Source organism: Vipera berus (assembly GCF_964194415.1).
Source record: "Vipera berus genome assembly, chromosome: 2".
Lineage (NCBI taxonomy): Eukaryota > Metazoa > Chordata > Lepidosauria > Squamata > Viperidae > Vipera > Vipera berus.
In genome coordinates, this window is record NC_138203.1 from 216085731 (window position 1) to 216102277 (window position 16547).

The 16547-nt window shown below is 45.5% G+C and overlaps 1 protein-coding gene across 1 annotated transcript; it reads left to right on the forward strand.

Annotated features, from left to right (window-relative positions):
- Positions 1 to 1153: 1153 nt before the first annotated feature.
- KIF20A (kinesin family member 20A) lies at positions 1154 to 15384 on the forward strand. Its single transcript, XM_081319688.1, has 19 exons — positions 1154 to 1209; positions 1740 to 1904; positions 3395 to 3481; positions 4922 to 5041; positions 5271 to 5409; positions 5502 to 5689; positions 5774 to 5918; positions 6851 to 7051; positions 7276 to 7387; positions 7568 to 7639; positions 8048 to 8188; positions 8393 to 8558; positions 10728 to 10889; positions 11113 to 11252; positions 11374 to 11476; positions 12364 to 12559; positions 13010 to 13101; positions 14097 to 14234; positions 15031 to 15384. Exons 2-19 carry the CDS (start codon positions 1758 to 1760, stop codon positions 15373 to 15375), a joined length of 2694 nt encoding a protein of 897 aa, XP_081175814.1. The 5' UTR covers positions 1154 to 1209; positions 1740 to 1757; the 3' UTR covers positions 15376 to 15384.
- The last annotated feature ends 1163 nt before the right edge of the window (positions 15385 to 16547 follow it).

Sequence of the window (16547 nt, forward strand, 5' to 3'; positions counted from 1 at the left end):
CAGGCAACATACACAGTAACAAAAATTCCATTTTTCCCCCAAGTTCCTTGTCCAGTAGTCCTAAAAGGAAAACTCCTGGTTTCAATTTTATACTCATTTTAAGAATTCTTTTATTGAAATATAAACCTGGCCCCAGTATTTCTTTACTGAGAGCGAGACCAGGATTGTACTTCCAAATCCGGCCGGTCCAGGTGCAACATGGCTTCCAGAATGCAATTTGAAGAGCGTGAAGAATTATTAAAGCAGTGGTTTGCAAATTTGGCAATTTTTAAGATGTGTGGACTTCCAACTCCTAGAATCCCCCAGCCAGCATTTGCAAATTCAAAATCCGCAGGTCTTAAAAGCTGCCAAGTTTTGAAAATCACTGAGTTAGATGGGGGTGTAGAACACTACTTGCGTGCGTGAGGCAACCGCGTGTTTTGATCTCAAAAACGTGACTCGCGAAAGAGCTACGTGCCAATCTTCAGAAATCCATGCTTTTATCCCATGATTTCCCGGCGGACGCGTCAGCTAGACTAGACTCTAGAGCAGGGGTCTTCAAACTTGGCCCTTTTATGACTTGTGGACTTCAACTCCCAGAATTCCTCAGCCAGGCATGTTGGCTGAGGAATTCTGGGAGTTGAAGTCCACAAGTCATAAAAGGGCCAAGTTTGAAGACCCTTGCTCCAGAGCAGGGGTAGGCAACCTCGGCTCTTTTATGACTCGTGGACTTCAACTCCCAGAATTCCTGAGCCAGCATAGCTGGCTCAGGAATTCTGGGAGTTGAAGTCCACGAGTCATAAAAGAGCCGAAGTTGCCTACCCCTGGTCTAGAGGATAAGAAGAGTCCAGTCATGCCAGCTGCTATTTCGTCCGGACTAAACTGAGCACCGAAGCAGCAACTAGGAAACAAAAAGCGTTCCGGCCCGAGGACTAACCTCGTCTAAGCCCCCAAACGAAACAAAGCAAGCTCCGCCCCCGCCGCCTCCCAGCGAGTACAAAAGGCGCCCCCCCCCAGGGAATGGGAAAGCAATTTCTGACTCGATTGGCTCCTCGATAGATACGCCCCGGGCAGCGATTGGTTCTTGCGTGTCCCGTTCTCCGATTGGTTGAACGGATTGGCCGCGAGGTTTGAAAACAGGTCGGAAAGGAAAACAGAAGTGGCGCACTGAGCAGGCGGTGGTCGAGCGGGGCAGAGTAGCGGAGGTGTAAGTGGCGCTGGAAGCACCAGGTGAGACTCGATTCGAACTACATCTGGTCGCTTATGCTGGAGGAGGTCCCAGGGTGGGTCCTCCGAGCGCCTGACTTACGCGGGACCACGCGGCTTCTTGACTTCTGTAACGGCCTGCAAGTGGGCTATGCGAGTTTTATTAAGCTCCTTCGGAATTAAAGGAACGACATGGACGCCTTAATAATAACGTTCTTGTTCACATGTCGCAATCCAGGCAGTAACATCCCTAGGTTGAGCCTACCTCTGCTATCACAGGATCCTGGTCCTGAATCTGTCGCCTCGGAAAATATTTGTGGTGTGTTTGTGTGTGTTAAATCCCTAAATGCTTCAGTGGGGGAAAGGGGCAGCTGCTAATAGAGACCAACCCTCTGAGTGGTGAAGCCCTCTTGTGAGGCCTGCCTGGACCTGCTGCTGTTTGGTATGCAGTGCAGCCATTTTCTAACGGTAGTTCTAAGGAGCTGTATTTAGAAAAAGCCAAGAGCCGGGGAAGCCTGCAGGAGTACCTATGCTTCCTTTTGCTGCTCTTACAGGAAAAGTACTTGGCTGTCATGGCCCAGAGACTTGCCTCCCCAGTTGGACTGTTTTCTGATGAAGAAGCTGCCCTCTCTCCTGTCCTGGAATCCACCGCAGCAGAATGTGGACTGCGGCGAGCTCTTTTGCCAGATTTCTCTGCCATCTCTGCAGATCAAGAGCCGGTAAGGTTAGGGAGGCATGAAGAGGAGTTAGTATTTAGTATTTTATTAAATTTGTATACCGCCCTTCTCCCGAAGGACTCAGGGCGGTGAACAGGGCATATATAAATAGAAAATACAAAAATTAAAAGAGAATTAAACAATTGCCCAGATAAAAACAGTGACAGTATAAAAACCCATTAAAAACCCTAATGTCCCCCATCAGGCCAGGCCAGCTTGTTCAAATAAATGGGTCTTCAGACCGCGCCGGAAGGAGCGAAGGTCCGGTGCCGTCCGGAGCTCAACCGGCATACAGTTAGGGGTTAGACTAGGGTCTCGTTTCTACCAAAAGCTGAAACAACTTCGTTTTTATTGTTGGTGTCCTGGGATCAGGGCAAGAATTCCAAATTCAGCTCTGCTGGTCTGCTGCAAGGTTATCAGGAATTTAATATTGCTATAATAGTATAGTACTAGATTCATAGACCTCCAATCCTATTTGTGTGCTTTTACAAAGTTTCAGGTTGGTGGACTTGAATGGCACTGAGCCATTAGTAAAGCAGCCCAAGCTTTCCCATGGCCTTTCTTTCTAGAATTTCTGATAATGTAAGAATTAGAGGAGCCTAGTAGTCTAGTATAATTAGTTTGTGCAATATGATTTTAGTTAACTTTTTGAGAGTAATGTTTCCGTGAGACACGGTTAAAGAATTAGAGTTTGATCAATATGTGATATTTGGTTTTACGCATTTACCATTTAACACCCGTTGCTCATTATTTCTTAGAACTAGCAACTTACTATAGCTTTCTTCAGTCAGTCAGCTCATACATTCGTGTGATGTGGGAAGAAGAAATAAGGAAGTACACCCTCCCTTTTCATCTGCCTTCTCACCCAACATGATCTAAATAGAACTGTTGTTGCAACATGCCCCACAACTCTGCAAACTGTGAGGGGTTTTTCCTTCCGCTTAGTGGAGGAGAAGGCAATGGGGGTGGGCAGGCAGGCTTTTTGTACTAGAGACATACTCTATAAAGTACCCAGGATAATGATGAGAACTACATTGCATTTGATTTACATTTATTTAATTAAAATCAAACATGGTAAATATGGTTACATCCTCATGTAATTCTTGTAACAATTTGCGTCTTCAGTTACTTTAAGCACCAGTTTGGGAGCAAGTTTTGGAGTTGATTTGTGGCTATGCCCGAAGCCTTTTCAAGCCCCGAGCAGTTCAATTTCTTTTGCAATGCATCCCTGTTTTAAATCTAACAAACTTGATACTGCCTAATTTTTTTCTTGCTCCTGAATTATTTTCTGTCACTGCTGTGCAGCCTCTCCATGTTTATCTTCTTCCAATTTACAATACAGGACTACAGTTTCCTTGGGTTGCTGGGTGGGAAGGTAAGGCTGGGATTGTTGGCTTCTATTTTAATAGAATGTTAATGTGTCAATCGGGTTGATACTAGACCTGTTTTGCCAGAATGGTAAGGGAATAACAAATAACCTGTAACTTCTATAGGCCGTTTCCAGTGACAGAGAAAAGGTGAAGGTGTATGCAAGAGTGCGCCCACTGAAGCCCACAGAAATCGAGAGGCAAGAGGATCAGGTGAGTACCTGAAACAGAGCAGGAGCCATCAGTTAGTCTAGGACAGGGGTCGGCAACCTAAAAAAGGAAAAGAGCCACTGGGAACCGGTTCCATTACAAATTAAAAAAAGTGGGAGCCGCGTGCGTGTGTCCATGCACGCGCATGCGCAAAAAGGTTTTTTGCGCATGCGCGGACGCACGCGGCTGCCATTTTTAAAAAAATGAGATGGAACCGGTTCCCGGTTGCCCGACGGCGACGGCCCGTCTACAAAGCTGCCGCTTTCGGCAGCTTCGCAGACGGGCCGCGGCAGCCTCCTCAAAGAGCGGCACCGCTGCCCATTCGCGCGGAGGTACGCGCGCACCTCTCCAAAGGTTTGGGGAGGTGCGCGCGCACCTCCGCCCATTCGGGGAGGTGCGCGCGCACCTCTCCAAACGGGAGGTGCCACTCTCCATTTGGAGAGGTGCGCGCGCACCACTGCCCGTTGGAAGAGGTGTGTGCGCACCGGGCGGCTGGGAGCCGCAAGAGACGGCTCAAAGAGCCGCATGCGGCTCCGGAGCCGCAGGTTGCCGACCTGTGGTCTAGGAGAACTTTGACAAGCCAGTTCCTTTTCTTGGCTATCGGGCTCACTTGAAATTGGTCTGCAGAGCCTTACATGCCAAAGAGCAGAGGGGTGCTAAAATACAGGTAGTCCTCAACTTACAGCAGTTCATTTAGTTTGAAGAACAGCACTGAAAAAAGTGACTTATAACCATTTTTCACGCTTACAACTGTTGCGACATCACCATGGTCACGTGATCAAACTTCAGGCGCTGGGCAACTGACTCATACTTATGACGGTTGCAGGGTCTTGGGCTCATGTGATCACCTTCTCATAACAAAGTCAATGGGGAAACCAGATTCACTTCATGACCGTGTTGTTAATAACTCCATTGATTCACTTAACAACTGGCAAAGGCCGTAAAATGGGGCAAAGCTCTCTTAGCAACAGATAAGTTTGGGCTCAATCGTGCTCGTAAGTCAAGGACTACCTGTGTTGTATATAAGTCAGAGATTCAAAAGAGAAATTTGCAAGTGTTGGTAAAGTCTACATTCTTTCCATACAAGGGGTAGCTGCTGCTGATTTAATTTTTTCAAATGACAATACTTTTTGACCTTGCTGATCCTGAATGTTTGCTTAGTTATGGGTGGAGATGAGATGGAGATTCTCAGATCAAGGAGAGAGGCGTATTTCAAAAAAGCAAAACGCATCTTTTGTTACCAACTCAATTTGGCCACTGATGTAACAAAGAGGTCTCAAAGCCTGAATAGATAAATTTTGGTCTTTTATTGTTGTGCTCTAAGACACTCGAGATATTTTGATAGATTGGCTGGATATAAATAAAATTAAGAGTGCCCGCAGAAAAGTGATTTGCTGCTATGGCAGATTATTTTAGGTACTGAATACTAACTCTACTTCTCAGGACTGTGTCTGCATAGAAAATGCTGATACTCTTCTTCTCAAAGCACCCAAAGATTCCTTTACGATGAGAAACACTGAACGAGGAATTGGCCAGGCAGTGCACAAGTTCACCTTCACCCAGGTATGTTTTTTTTTCATTTGATGCGATAGTGCTCCTCCTCCTCGGACCTCTGCTGAAACCAGTAGAGATTGTGGTGTTTAAAACTTTTGGCAGGGCCCCTGCAAGGAGATTGGAGAACTCATGGAGAAACAGGGATTAATTCCTGATAATTTGATGTAATTAACCATACATCTAGACTAGAGAAAGCCTACTCTGTATGAGCACACTATAACCATTATTTGATATTCAGATCTTTGGGCCAGAGGTAGGCCAGAAAGCATTCTTTGATGCAACAATGAAGGAAGTGGTGAAGGATGTCCTCAGTGGGCAGAACTGGCTTGTTTATACCTATGGAGTCACTAATTCAGGAAAGACTTATACAATCCAAGGTAAGCAGCGCTTGGTGTACAATGTTCCAGATGGCCTCTGCTTAATAGGGGTCCCTCGTTTTGACTGTTGCTTCTTTGTCCTTGGCTTGCAGGAAATGGTACTGACAGAGGGATCCTACCCCGTTCCCTAGCCATCATATTCAACAGTATTGGGACACGGTTGTACCAAGCCACAGACCTGAAACCTTTCCTATCAAGCATAGTGAATTGGCTGGACAGCAAACAGGTTCATCAAGAGGAAACCAAGAAGCAGGCTCTAATCTTTGGTGGGATAAAGGAGGTAAGTGCCTCAAAGCCCATTAGGGCAAGGAAGAGGATGAGTTGGTCAAAATCCCTGCTGTAATTCTTCTTTTTGGATTGGCAGGAGGAACCCTTTACTACTTTGAACAAAAGTCACAGAACAGCATCCCAATCACAAGCACCCACAAGTGGTAGTATTGACAGTGGCATTGGTGGACTCTCCTCGGTTTGCCAGTCGACAAACCAGACAAACTGGAGCCAGCTGGAAGGTACGTGCTGTCATGAACCTTGTTTCTGGGGCAATTTTATTTTCCATAGAATTGAAAAGCTAAGCACTAGAGCACCTCAAAACTAAGAATAATAACGCCTTATGCTGTAAAAGTGTCTCAGTGGGTTAGGATGCTGAGCTTGTCGATCAGATGGTCGGCAGTTTGGTGGGTCGAATCCCGAGTGCCGCGTAGCAGAGTGAGCGCCTGTTACTCATCCCAGCTTCTGCCAAACTAGCGGTTCGAAAGCAAGTAAAAATGCAAGTAGAAAAATAGGGACCACTACGGTTGGGAAGGTAACAGCGTTCCGTGCGCCTTTGGCGTCTAGTCCTGCCGGCCACATGACCACGGAGATGTCCTTGGACAAGCGCTGGCTCTTCAGCTTTGAAACGGAGATGAGCACCGGCCCCTAGAGTCGAAAACGACTAGCACAAATGTGCGGGGGAACCTTTACCTTTTACCTTTATGCTGTAAAAAGACATTCAGAAACAATGGAATTCAAGAGAAGCATCTTCATCAGAACAATATTTATAATCCAGTGTATGTTTCAGTTACATTTCACAGAAAAGGACTGGGTTTATCCAGTCTGGTTTTTCTCTACTGTACCTTATAAAGTACCCCTTCAAATATCTTCTAGCTTAGCAGTTACTGGAGAATGAAGCATCTTTTATTGTTAACTGTGTAGGCTTTGTAAAGTAGAAGGGTATAATGTATAATGAAGCTAAAACTTTCACTTAGTGCTATGAGAAGCTTAGTTTGAAAAGAAAATATTGCTTTTGCTTTAAGAGAAAGGAAACAGTTAATTTATGGAAGCTGGGCTTATTAAGAGCAATCACTATGTGCTTTGGGTTTATTTTCAGAAAATCTGTGTTAATTGGGTCAACTATGAATTGTTACAGTCACTAATAACCTTTTTGTTTTGTTTCCATTGATAGAGACAGGACCTCACAAAACTGACCCAGACAGTGTTTCATTTGTGACTCAAGAGGATGTGCAATTTTCTATCTGGGTCTCCTTCTTTGAGATCTACAATGAGCTGATTTATGACTTGCTGGAGACCCCTCCATCTGCCCCAAACCTCAAGAGACCTACACTGCGGCTCTGTGAGGATCATACTGGAAATACATACGTTAAAGGTACAGCACAGCCTTCTCACCCAGAATATACATTGGATTACATTTGTAGAATAATTAATCCAGTTGATCAGGCGTCTAATAAACCATATTCTTGAGTGGCTTGAACCAGTGATAGCAGACACGTTCCCTTTATTGAAGTGTGATGTTTTCCCTGATAATTCCTAGGCAAATGCAGAGTCTAATTCCTGGTATTTCAGTTCCCTGACTCATCTTTGCTTTTGTAGATCTGAATTGGGTCAATGTGCAAAGTGTTGAAGAGGCCTGGAAACTGCTGAAATTAGGCCGGAGAAATCAAAGTTTTGCCAGCACCCACATGAATGAGAATTCTAGCCGCAGGTCTGCCATATTCTTCATTTTACTGACAAGGGAGTGTTGGGATTCTGGAGGATTAGTTAAGTATGTTCTCTGTACAAAAAAAATTAATTCACCCAGGATTGGGAAATATGAGAATAAATGAGCTTAATAATTTGAACCAGTTTATTTTCTAAAAAATGTTTCTTCTCTTGCTCTCTGTAGCCACAGCATCTTCTCCATCCGAATTCTACACCTTCAGGAAAGCAGCAGTAAAATGGTCCCAAAGATCAGCGAGTAAGGGAAAAATTTCTTTATTGAAGGCCTGAAAGGAGTGGGAAAGACAGCTTTGTTTTTCCAGTATAGACAGGGAAGCCGCCTTGAGTAGTTTTGACATGTGTTTGTCAGAATGACCACTTTGGCTTGGTGTAAAATGTTCAGTCTTATGTCTAACCTGAAATGAAAAAGAGTTTTCCCTCCGTGCCGATATGGAGCAAGGCAACCTAAAGTAGTAGAATTAAAAAGCAAAACTGTAACTGGACCTTGTCATGGATTCTCATGCTGATTGCCAGAGTTTCTAACCTGAAGTTAGAATCTGATCGCAGGGGGGAAGAGGGGGAGAGACTCCACTAAAAGCAGGGAGTGGTGGAGATGGGTGGGGGGAAACCAGGCCTTGCATCCAATACTCCTCTTTCTCTTCACCAGGCTGTCACTCTGTGACCTTGCTGGCTCAGAACGCTGCAAAGAGCAGAGAACTGGGGACCGTATGAAGGAAGCCAATAACATCAATACCTCCTTGCACACGCTGGGGCGATGTCTCACAATTTTGCGCCACAATCAGACCAAGTAAGTTAAAGAAACTTCTAGCATTCACCGACAGTCTGTAGCTTTGTCTGGCCCTTCTGGTATTAAGACCAGTCTGGTTGAAGATACCGATGAATGTGCATACGTATTCTAGGTTAAGACGAGGACGATGATGATGTGTGGGTAGGCTTCATGTTTTGTATTAGCATTTCCAGAGCACAAATCCTCTTCTCTCTCTCTAAATAGGTCAAAGCAGAATGTGGTGCCCTTCCGGGATAGCAAACTAACCCGTGTATTCCAAGGCTTTTTCACAGGACGTGGGCAGTCCTGTATGATTGTCAATATCAACCCATGTGCCTCCTCATATGATGAGACCCTCCATGTGGCTAAGTTCTCTGCCATTGCCAGCCAGGTAAGTGTTCTGAACCAGCCCTCTTCTCCCAACCCCTAATTAAGAGACGAGTCTGGAAAGCGTCCAAGGCTAAAAGGCTTCTGCCAAGGTTTAATTACGCAGATAACAAAACACAAGAGCTTGTCTTCTCAAACGAAAAAGTTGCTTTCAGCAACTAGCCCCTCCCCAAACACTTCTTTTATAGAGAGCTCAGGGCGTGGTCTCCCTGTGCCTCCTCCCGAGGAGTCCCATAGTCTTTCTTTGTTTGTCCCTGCTCGTCTGCCTCCTACGTCGGGCGTCCTTGAACAGGGCCAGCTGTGGGTCATCATCCTCCGCACTCTCGGGCTCACACAGCTGAGAAGAGGTCCCCGGCTGAGGACTCTGCAAAGCCTCCAAATCATCATCAGCCGGTTCGTTTCCCTCCTCCCCCACATCTGAGTCCTCCGATACATCGGACCCGGCTGTCGGACCCACCGGCTGGCCCTGAGTCACAACAGTAAGAGCTGAAATATTGGAGTTAATTTGGGTAGTGTTCGAGTTCTTTACTGGATACAAAACAAACAGGATAGAGTGTCCGCTGCAATGTTATAATTATTAAGATTGGCTACTTAGCCAATTACTAGTCTAATGTTCTTCCTCCAATGGAGGATGTCCTTCCTCCAGTGCTGTCGACACAAAAGGTTACAGAGCAATATTTTTTTTCCCCTGCAGTGATCATCTCCCTGTATTTTGCAGGACTAAAACGAATTTGGCTGTTGCTTCCATTTGCTCGGGAGAGCATGTGGTTCCACTGGCTTCACCCATTGCTCACAAGGGCTTTCTCAAGCAAATCAATTATGTTTGAGCAATTTATGCTGATCTTTGGGAGACTAGTAATAAATTCTTAGCTACACCCTTATCAGTTGCAAAGATAGAGCCTCTCATCCTTTGCTTTCCAACCAGGGAGCAGTGGCAACAAACGTCTTCAGTGTTGACTGGATGAAAGTCCTACTATAATCCTTCCCTCATGCCGTTAACCTCCTACTGTTCTATCAGACTCTGGACTTGATAGTGACAGGCCTAAATTGCCCACTCCAGGGAGCACCGAAAGATATTCTACTACATATACTACAACTTTTATGACTCAGCTTTGAGGCCTGCAATTGCTGGACTTTTTTTAAGGTTGCTATTTCTAGTCCTTTTTCTACCTGTGGTTTGGATATCCTGTTGTGATCTGGTGCTTCCTTTGGATAGACTATTCTCCCTTTTATTTTTTTTACCGTAGTGGGGCATCTGAATAAATGAGTCTGCTAATGGTGTGAGAGAGACTATATAAAAGAACAAAAAGTTACTTATTTGCAGCTGTTTTTTTCCAGAGGTTCTCTGTGCATTCTTACTGTCAACCTTCTCTTGTATTACTGCTGCATGTAAGATTGGAGTTCTAGGGCCGCTTCAGTGGTCTCCAGGAACTGAGAGAAAAGGAGGGCGCTGTCTTTCACGTACACATTATGGTGGAAGTTCCCAACAAAAATTCTCCTGCTTTAGAACATATTCAAATTATTTTCAGTGTGGAGGCACACATTGCATACAAAAGTTGATCACCCAAAGAGCCACAGTTTCATGCAAGCAGTCTATTCTTGATGTAGATCAGACATGTCAAACACAAGGCCCGGGGGCCGGATCCGGCCTGCGAAGTGGTTTCATGTGGCCCGCGAAGCCATCCTGGAAACAGTGAGGGAACGGTCCCCACTGCCTTGGCCCTGGCCCAGAGACCCTCCTCCTGCCAGAGACCCTCAGATCTCTCCCACTCCTGCCCAGGCCCCCCCCCATGGGCACCCTTGATGCGAACGATGTAGAGCTGGCCATGCCCACCCAGTAGGCCATACGCACTCCAGCTGCGCCCACCCAGTAGGCCACGCCCACCCTGGCCATACCCACCCGGCCCCCCCGAGGGCAACCGCAATGCTGATGTGGCCCTCAATGAAATTGAGTTTGACACCCCTGATGTAGATGCTCTAAGGTACTGCGCTTTATGGTTGTTGCTTTTTTCCCCCCACAAGTTGCATCCTCCTGAGGATAAACATCAGGGCCAGTTTGTCCTGGAAGCCTTTTTCAAAAACATAAACGATATATTCTGCTCAGAGTAACCCTGGCATAAGGTGCTGTTATTTTTTTTTAACTGTGTTGATAGTGTAATTTGGTCTCTTACAGCTTATCCAGGTTCCTACGAAGCTGGGGCTTTTGTCTATCCATTCACTCGTCAAGGAACACAGCGTTCAAACTAGCAAGGCCTCTGTCTCTGTTTTGGATAAAGATACAGAATCTGATGAGGACAGCGAAGATGAAACAGACGTCACTGCATATGATAAGGAAGTAGGTGGTTGGTCCTTCCTTATCTACCGAATGGAGGAGTTTTCAAAGCTACTCAGTTGGACCTCTCTGGGACTTTAGAAACTTCCATATTTTGAGCATATGATTTAAGTATTGATCAGTATTTTTAAACCAGCTGGCTGGGTCTGTGAAGCATTCTGACGTTGGCTGTCCCATTGAACCTAAATCGCCATGTCCTTTGTATTTTCCTCATCCCCGAATCCAGGACCTTGTGCATATAGTTAAAGCTGTGCAACAGCTACTGCTGAAGGAGCGTCAGGAGAAGCTTCGGCTGGAGGTGCGTCTCCGTGATGAGATCTGCAAAGAGATGATGACGCACCTACAACAGAGAGAGCAGTGGAACAGGTACTGTTGCTGTTGGAGCCACCTGTATTTTCCAGGAAGCCTCTGTGATTGGTCCTTGGCTTTCTATCCATCCATCCATCTTACTGTGTTATCTTTTTTTCCCCTTCAATGTCTTCTGTAGTGAACATCTGGATTCTCAAAAGGAGATGTTAGAGGAGCTGTATGAAGACAAACTGAATAATTTGAAGATGTCACTGACAGACTACTATCTGGAAGAAATAGAGGTAGGAATACGAGGTAGATGATATACTGGGGTTTTCTGGGGACAGGGATTATATTATCTGCCACAAAGAAGTGGCAGTCTAGAGAAGACATGTCCTTTACACTGTAGTATTTTTGTAGTGTGTAATGGAGAGACCTACCAAGACTCCTTCATGTAATTGATGCATGCCTCCTTCCATCCTGATCCCAAAGTTTACTGTGGGCATTAAAATTGTCTGCATTTTGTTCGGCTTGTGCCTTAGAAAAAGGCTATGCTGCAACGCTAACTGCTAAACTGACTCCAGATGTAACTTGGATATCATGTTTGTCCCAATCTCTTCTCCGGAACTTATGCTTTTTAAAGTGTGCAGCTATTTGGTTATTTACTGCTGGGTTAGGTTATGAACCTGCTGGTAAGGCCATTAGACAATTTGGCGGTCTTAGAATCCCAGTGGGTAAATAAAATGCTGACTACTGCTAACAACAAAGAAAGCAGACACATATGATTCTATGATTCTATAATGGAAATTCTTTGCTAGTGGAAGATTCTTATATGTGTGAGAACTTGCCTTCATCTTGGAGAGCAATCAGTTGGGAGGAGGGCTCAACTGGGAAATAAGTACCAGTTAAAACACAAAAGGGCAAGGTCTAATCACACACACTCCACACACCCCATGTTGTTGAGCTTTATCTAGTCTTTCCCAGCAAAAGCTACCAGTATGGGGAGATTCCCGCAGAATACACATAGAACAATAAGCTAGCTTGTTTGTGACTATGAGTGTGGCTCTAGTTGTTTGTGCCTGATACTTAAGAATCACACATTTTTATAGGAACCTTGGGGAGATACTTCCTTAGTTCCACAGCTCCTTTCCCCCCATTTCCTAGTTAGAGCATCTTATATTTTCTTCAGAATCGGGATGACAAGATAAAAGAGTTGGAAGCTGCCTTGCAGGAGGCAAAACAACAAGACTCCAAAGCAGGCAAGAGACAAGATACGGAAGAAACTTTACGTAGATCCAAACGAATGACATCGTCGCAGCAAGAATTGCAGGAGGTGAAAGATACACTAGAGAAGTGCCAGGCAGAGCTGAGTGTACGTACCAAAGGTGAGGCCCTCTTCTTGTAAACTCGCATGGAGATCAGACCATATATCTGGAGAAAGGCAGACTGCCTTAATTATTGGAGTGTTGTGAAGAGTGATGTACATCTGCCCAATGTTAAACTTACATTATCCCCTGTTCTTTGTGTTACTTAGTCCTCTTAATTGTGTCCTGTGACATTAGCGGCCTTTTTTTTGTTACAAGCCCATCCCTGCATAGGTATGTGATAGCTTTAAAAACAGAAATAATGGTTTTCATCATCACTTCTAATTTCCTCCTTACATCTAATTTCAGTGAGTCTGCTTTATTTTGTGGGAAAGAAGCAAGAGATTTGATATTTCTTGGAAAGCATCTCTATCTTTCAGGGCTTGGGCTTGATTTGGAAGCTGTCATGTACATTAGCAATTCACTTGCTAGGCTTAATTTGTTCTTGCACTTGGCCCTGTTTTCCTACAGAACTGCTTAAGTATCAAAAAATGCTGGAGCCTCCACCTTCGGCCAGGCCCATTGCTGCTGACTTAGACCGAAAACTAGAAGAAGGTCAAAAGGTAACTTAAGCTGAGGGAGCAAGAGGTTGCTAGAGAAAATTAGATTTTCTTTTCTTCTGGATGTTGCTGATCAAGGTAGGCCTTGAGTTACGACAGAAGTCGGGAGGGAGATTGCTGTCACTAAGTGCTGCAGTAATAAAATGAAATGTCGTGTGGCCATAATCAGACAGTACGGGTTGTCAAGTGGGCAGAGGCAGGAATCCCATGTAAGGAATGTGAAGGGCTGTGGGGATGTCATTGGGAAGGCCGATCAAGGCTGTGGGCAAGCAGTGCTGGCAGGCATGTGTTCTCTGGGATCTTGTTCTCTGTAGTGAAACTCCTAGGGAGAAAAAGCAGGTGGAGCGACTTGTGACCGTCCCTTCTGGCTTCCCCATTGACTACTCGTGAGAAGCCACAGGGAAGGTTGCAAATGACAATCATGTGACTGCAGCTCACTGTGACATTGCAATCGCAGCTGGATGCCTGAGTGACTTGAGAGGCTGTGATGGCATCCGCAATTTCGTGGGCCAGTGGTAAATCCCTTCCGTTCAGTGCTACTGTAACTTTAAATGATCACTGAGTGAGTGGTCCTAGCTCAGGGGTCAGCAACCTGAAACAGTGAAAGAGCCACTCGGAACCGGTTCCCTCACAAAAGGAAAAACTGGGAGCCGCAAAAAATGTGTGCACATGTACGTACATGCGCGCATGCACAGAACAGGGTTTGACTGAAGAGTGGAGACAAGGCGAGATATGCACCTACCCTGCATATTTGAATTGATTGGTTGAACTTTTTTAGTCCCACTTTTTTTTGGGGGGACTGCACATGGCAGAGGACTGGGAGCCGCAGGAGACGGCTGAAAGAGCCGCGTGTGGCTCTGGAGCCGCGGGTTGCAGACCTGTGTCCTAGCTCGAGGACTCCTGTGTATTCTTTCTGGCTCCTCTTCTCCACTATTGCCCTTTATAACCAAGGCTTTTTGCTCCTGTCTTGGTTACTTGACTCTTCTTTGCTCTCTTAGAATGTGAGGCTGCTGCGTTCGGAGCTGCTGAATCTTGGAGAGCTGTTCCAGTCAGCCGAAAGAGCGTGTTGTCACAGCACAAGTGCTGGGAAACTCCGCGAAGCCCTCAATAAGTGTGACAACATCCTGGCCAAGCAGGTATGGAAAAAGCCTGCTGAATCTAGCTGCTTTGTGAGGCTCTTTTTTTCTCTTACACCTTGCCCCCTAAACCTTGCCCTCTAAACAAATTGCAAAGTTAATCTCTCAGCATAAAGAAAACTCAAAATGGTGAAGCAGAGGCAGTAGCCCAATAAGTTAGATTTTCTTTTAATTAGAGGGAGGGCTGGGGAATGCTTTTACCAAGTACGGCACTAAAAAGAAAATCTTGAGAAGATGGGACTGCCGCAAGGCTTAATTAATTAATTGGTACTCCATGCATTTTGGCATGAAAATGTACTCGGCCTTTGTTTAGTACTCGACACGCTGCTATAAGAGGTGGGTGGCTGTGGGGAATGGACAGGAAGTCAGCCATGCTAGATGGCCACAGAGGGTGGACAGGAAGTTGGTTTTGCTGGGAAGATTGTTGGCATAGGAAAAGGAACAGACAGAAAGTTCTTCCTGGGCGAAACAAAGGTTTATGTGGTCATGTGATTTGTTTGGGACTTGCCCTTTTTAATACCCATCACACCACCCAGCACCAATTAACACCAAGTACCAAGATACCACTGGAACAATTTGCATTCCGAACCCAAAGTCTATTGACCGATCTTATGTAGATGAGACTGTTGTTCATACAATTTGATCTCTGGCTAATCAGAATGGTGCTAGTTAGCCTGGAAGAGGCACAAATTGTCACTTTCAGTTCATAGACCTAGGAGGCAGCCGTCAGATGGCAGAACCACTGGTCGGGATAAATCACCACCATGACCCTCTTTTGGCTGGATGTTCTTTCTAGGACCAGACCTTGGCTGAAATTCAGAATAACATGATACTGGTGAAGTTGGATATGCGGAAGAAAGCTTCCTGTATTGCAGAGCAGTATCAAACTGTGCAGAAGCTCCAGGCTGCAGCAAACGCAGTGACAGTGTCGGCGGCACCAGCTTCTGTGAAAAAGCGCTTCTGTGCAAATAATGAAAACGTGCAGCCCAAGAGTCAGCCTCCCATGAAGAAGCCATTCTTGCACAACTTCCTCACTCGCTCGACAACTCAGCCTGCAGCGACAGAGAGCCCTTATACTCGCATCTTGCGTGCCCGAGGAACTCCAGGGTTTAAACCGCTGCCCTTTGGCAAAAACCACTGAATGCCTTGAACCCAGGCCTTGTCAGGCAGCGCAGCCAATTGGTGCCTTTACCGTCAGTGAGTGGGCTCCAGGTACAGGAAGGCTTTAAAAGTGGATTGTGACCTAGTGGCTTAAACAGATCAGCCTCAAGTACCTTTACACCCAATCTAATGTATATGAGTTATTCTATATTTAGTGAGATAAGGCCTGAGCTTTCTGAACGCCTTTGGCTTACCAAAGATGATTACTATGCATGTCTTTTCTTTCAGGCCAGCTGCTATTCCAATGGTTATGAAATCTAGATTTATGTTACATCCCTTTTATTTGTGTTAAAAAAAATGCTACACAGCATGCAGAACCACATGCATTTTATCTATGTTAAACACGTAATAAATGCGTTATTTTCAATTCTGAAATGTTATTGAGTTGCGTAGACTGGATTCTATACAATTGAGGTATTGACAAACATTGGCCAATAGGAGTTCCTTCTAGGAATTCGGGGAGGGGGGGAGTCTTGCAAAATATATTGACAATTTATACCTTCTTTTTAGCATTCAAGGTGGTCGATAATGTCACACCAAGCTAAAATCCTAATTCAAGTGTCAGGGGGAAACTATCGAAAGAGAAACTTTGGCTTCTTTCCTAAAAGGTGGAAGAATGAAGCCTCAGCATATCTCCCAAAGATTTGTCTCCCTTAACTTGGGAGTAACGCAGGAGGCCTCCCATTGGCAAATGGTCCTAAGTCTGAATTCGGCTTATCCAATAGGTGTTTTTGCTAGAAAATGGCAAAATATGATTGCATAATCCTGAGACACAAACAGACATAAATGTGAGCCAGTTGCTAAGTGCCTGAAATGTAATTACATGGCCACAGGGGTGGTGCAGCAGGAAGACCTCTGGTTTTCCCAGCAGTGGGGTGGTGTTTCAAATCCCCACGGCGATTGGGAACGGCAGCAGGCGGTTACACGGAGGGCCATATCAATTTTGGGGATCACGCCCCCGCTGTCTTCAAGCGGTGGCGTGCTCCAACCCTCCAGTTGGTACCCATCTATCCGGGGGTGAGGGGGATCAGGTCCCTGAGCTCAGGCTGGTGTACTTTAATGCCAGATCTGTTGTGAACAAAGCTCCCCTCGTCTGATTTGATCGAGGAGGAACGCGCGGATCTGGCATGCATTACGGAAACTTGGTTGGGC

What these genes read in the sequence shown, in the direction of transcription:
- KIF20A (XM_081319688.1), top strand. Translation starts at nt 1,758, where the DNA reads ATGGCCCAGAGACTTGCCTCCCCAGTTGGACTGTTTTCTGATGAAGAA. An exon ending in TCTCTGCAGATCAAGAGCCG is followed by an intron (nt 1,905 to 3,394) that starts GTAAGGTTAGGG and finishes TAACTTCTATAG; the next exon opens with GCCGTTTCCAGTGACAGAGA. An exon ending in TCGAGAGGCAAGAGGATCAG is followed by an intron (nt 3,482 to 4,921) that starts GTGAGTACCTGA and finishes TCTACTTCTCAG; the next exon opens with GACTGTGTCTGCATAGAAAA.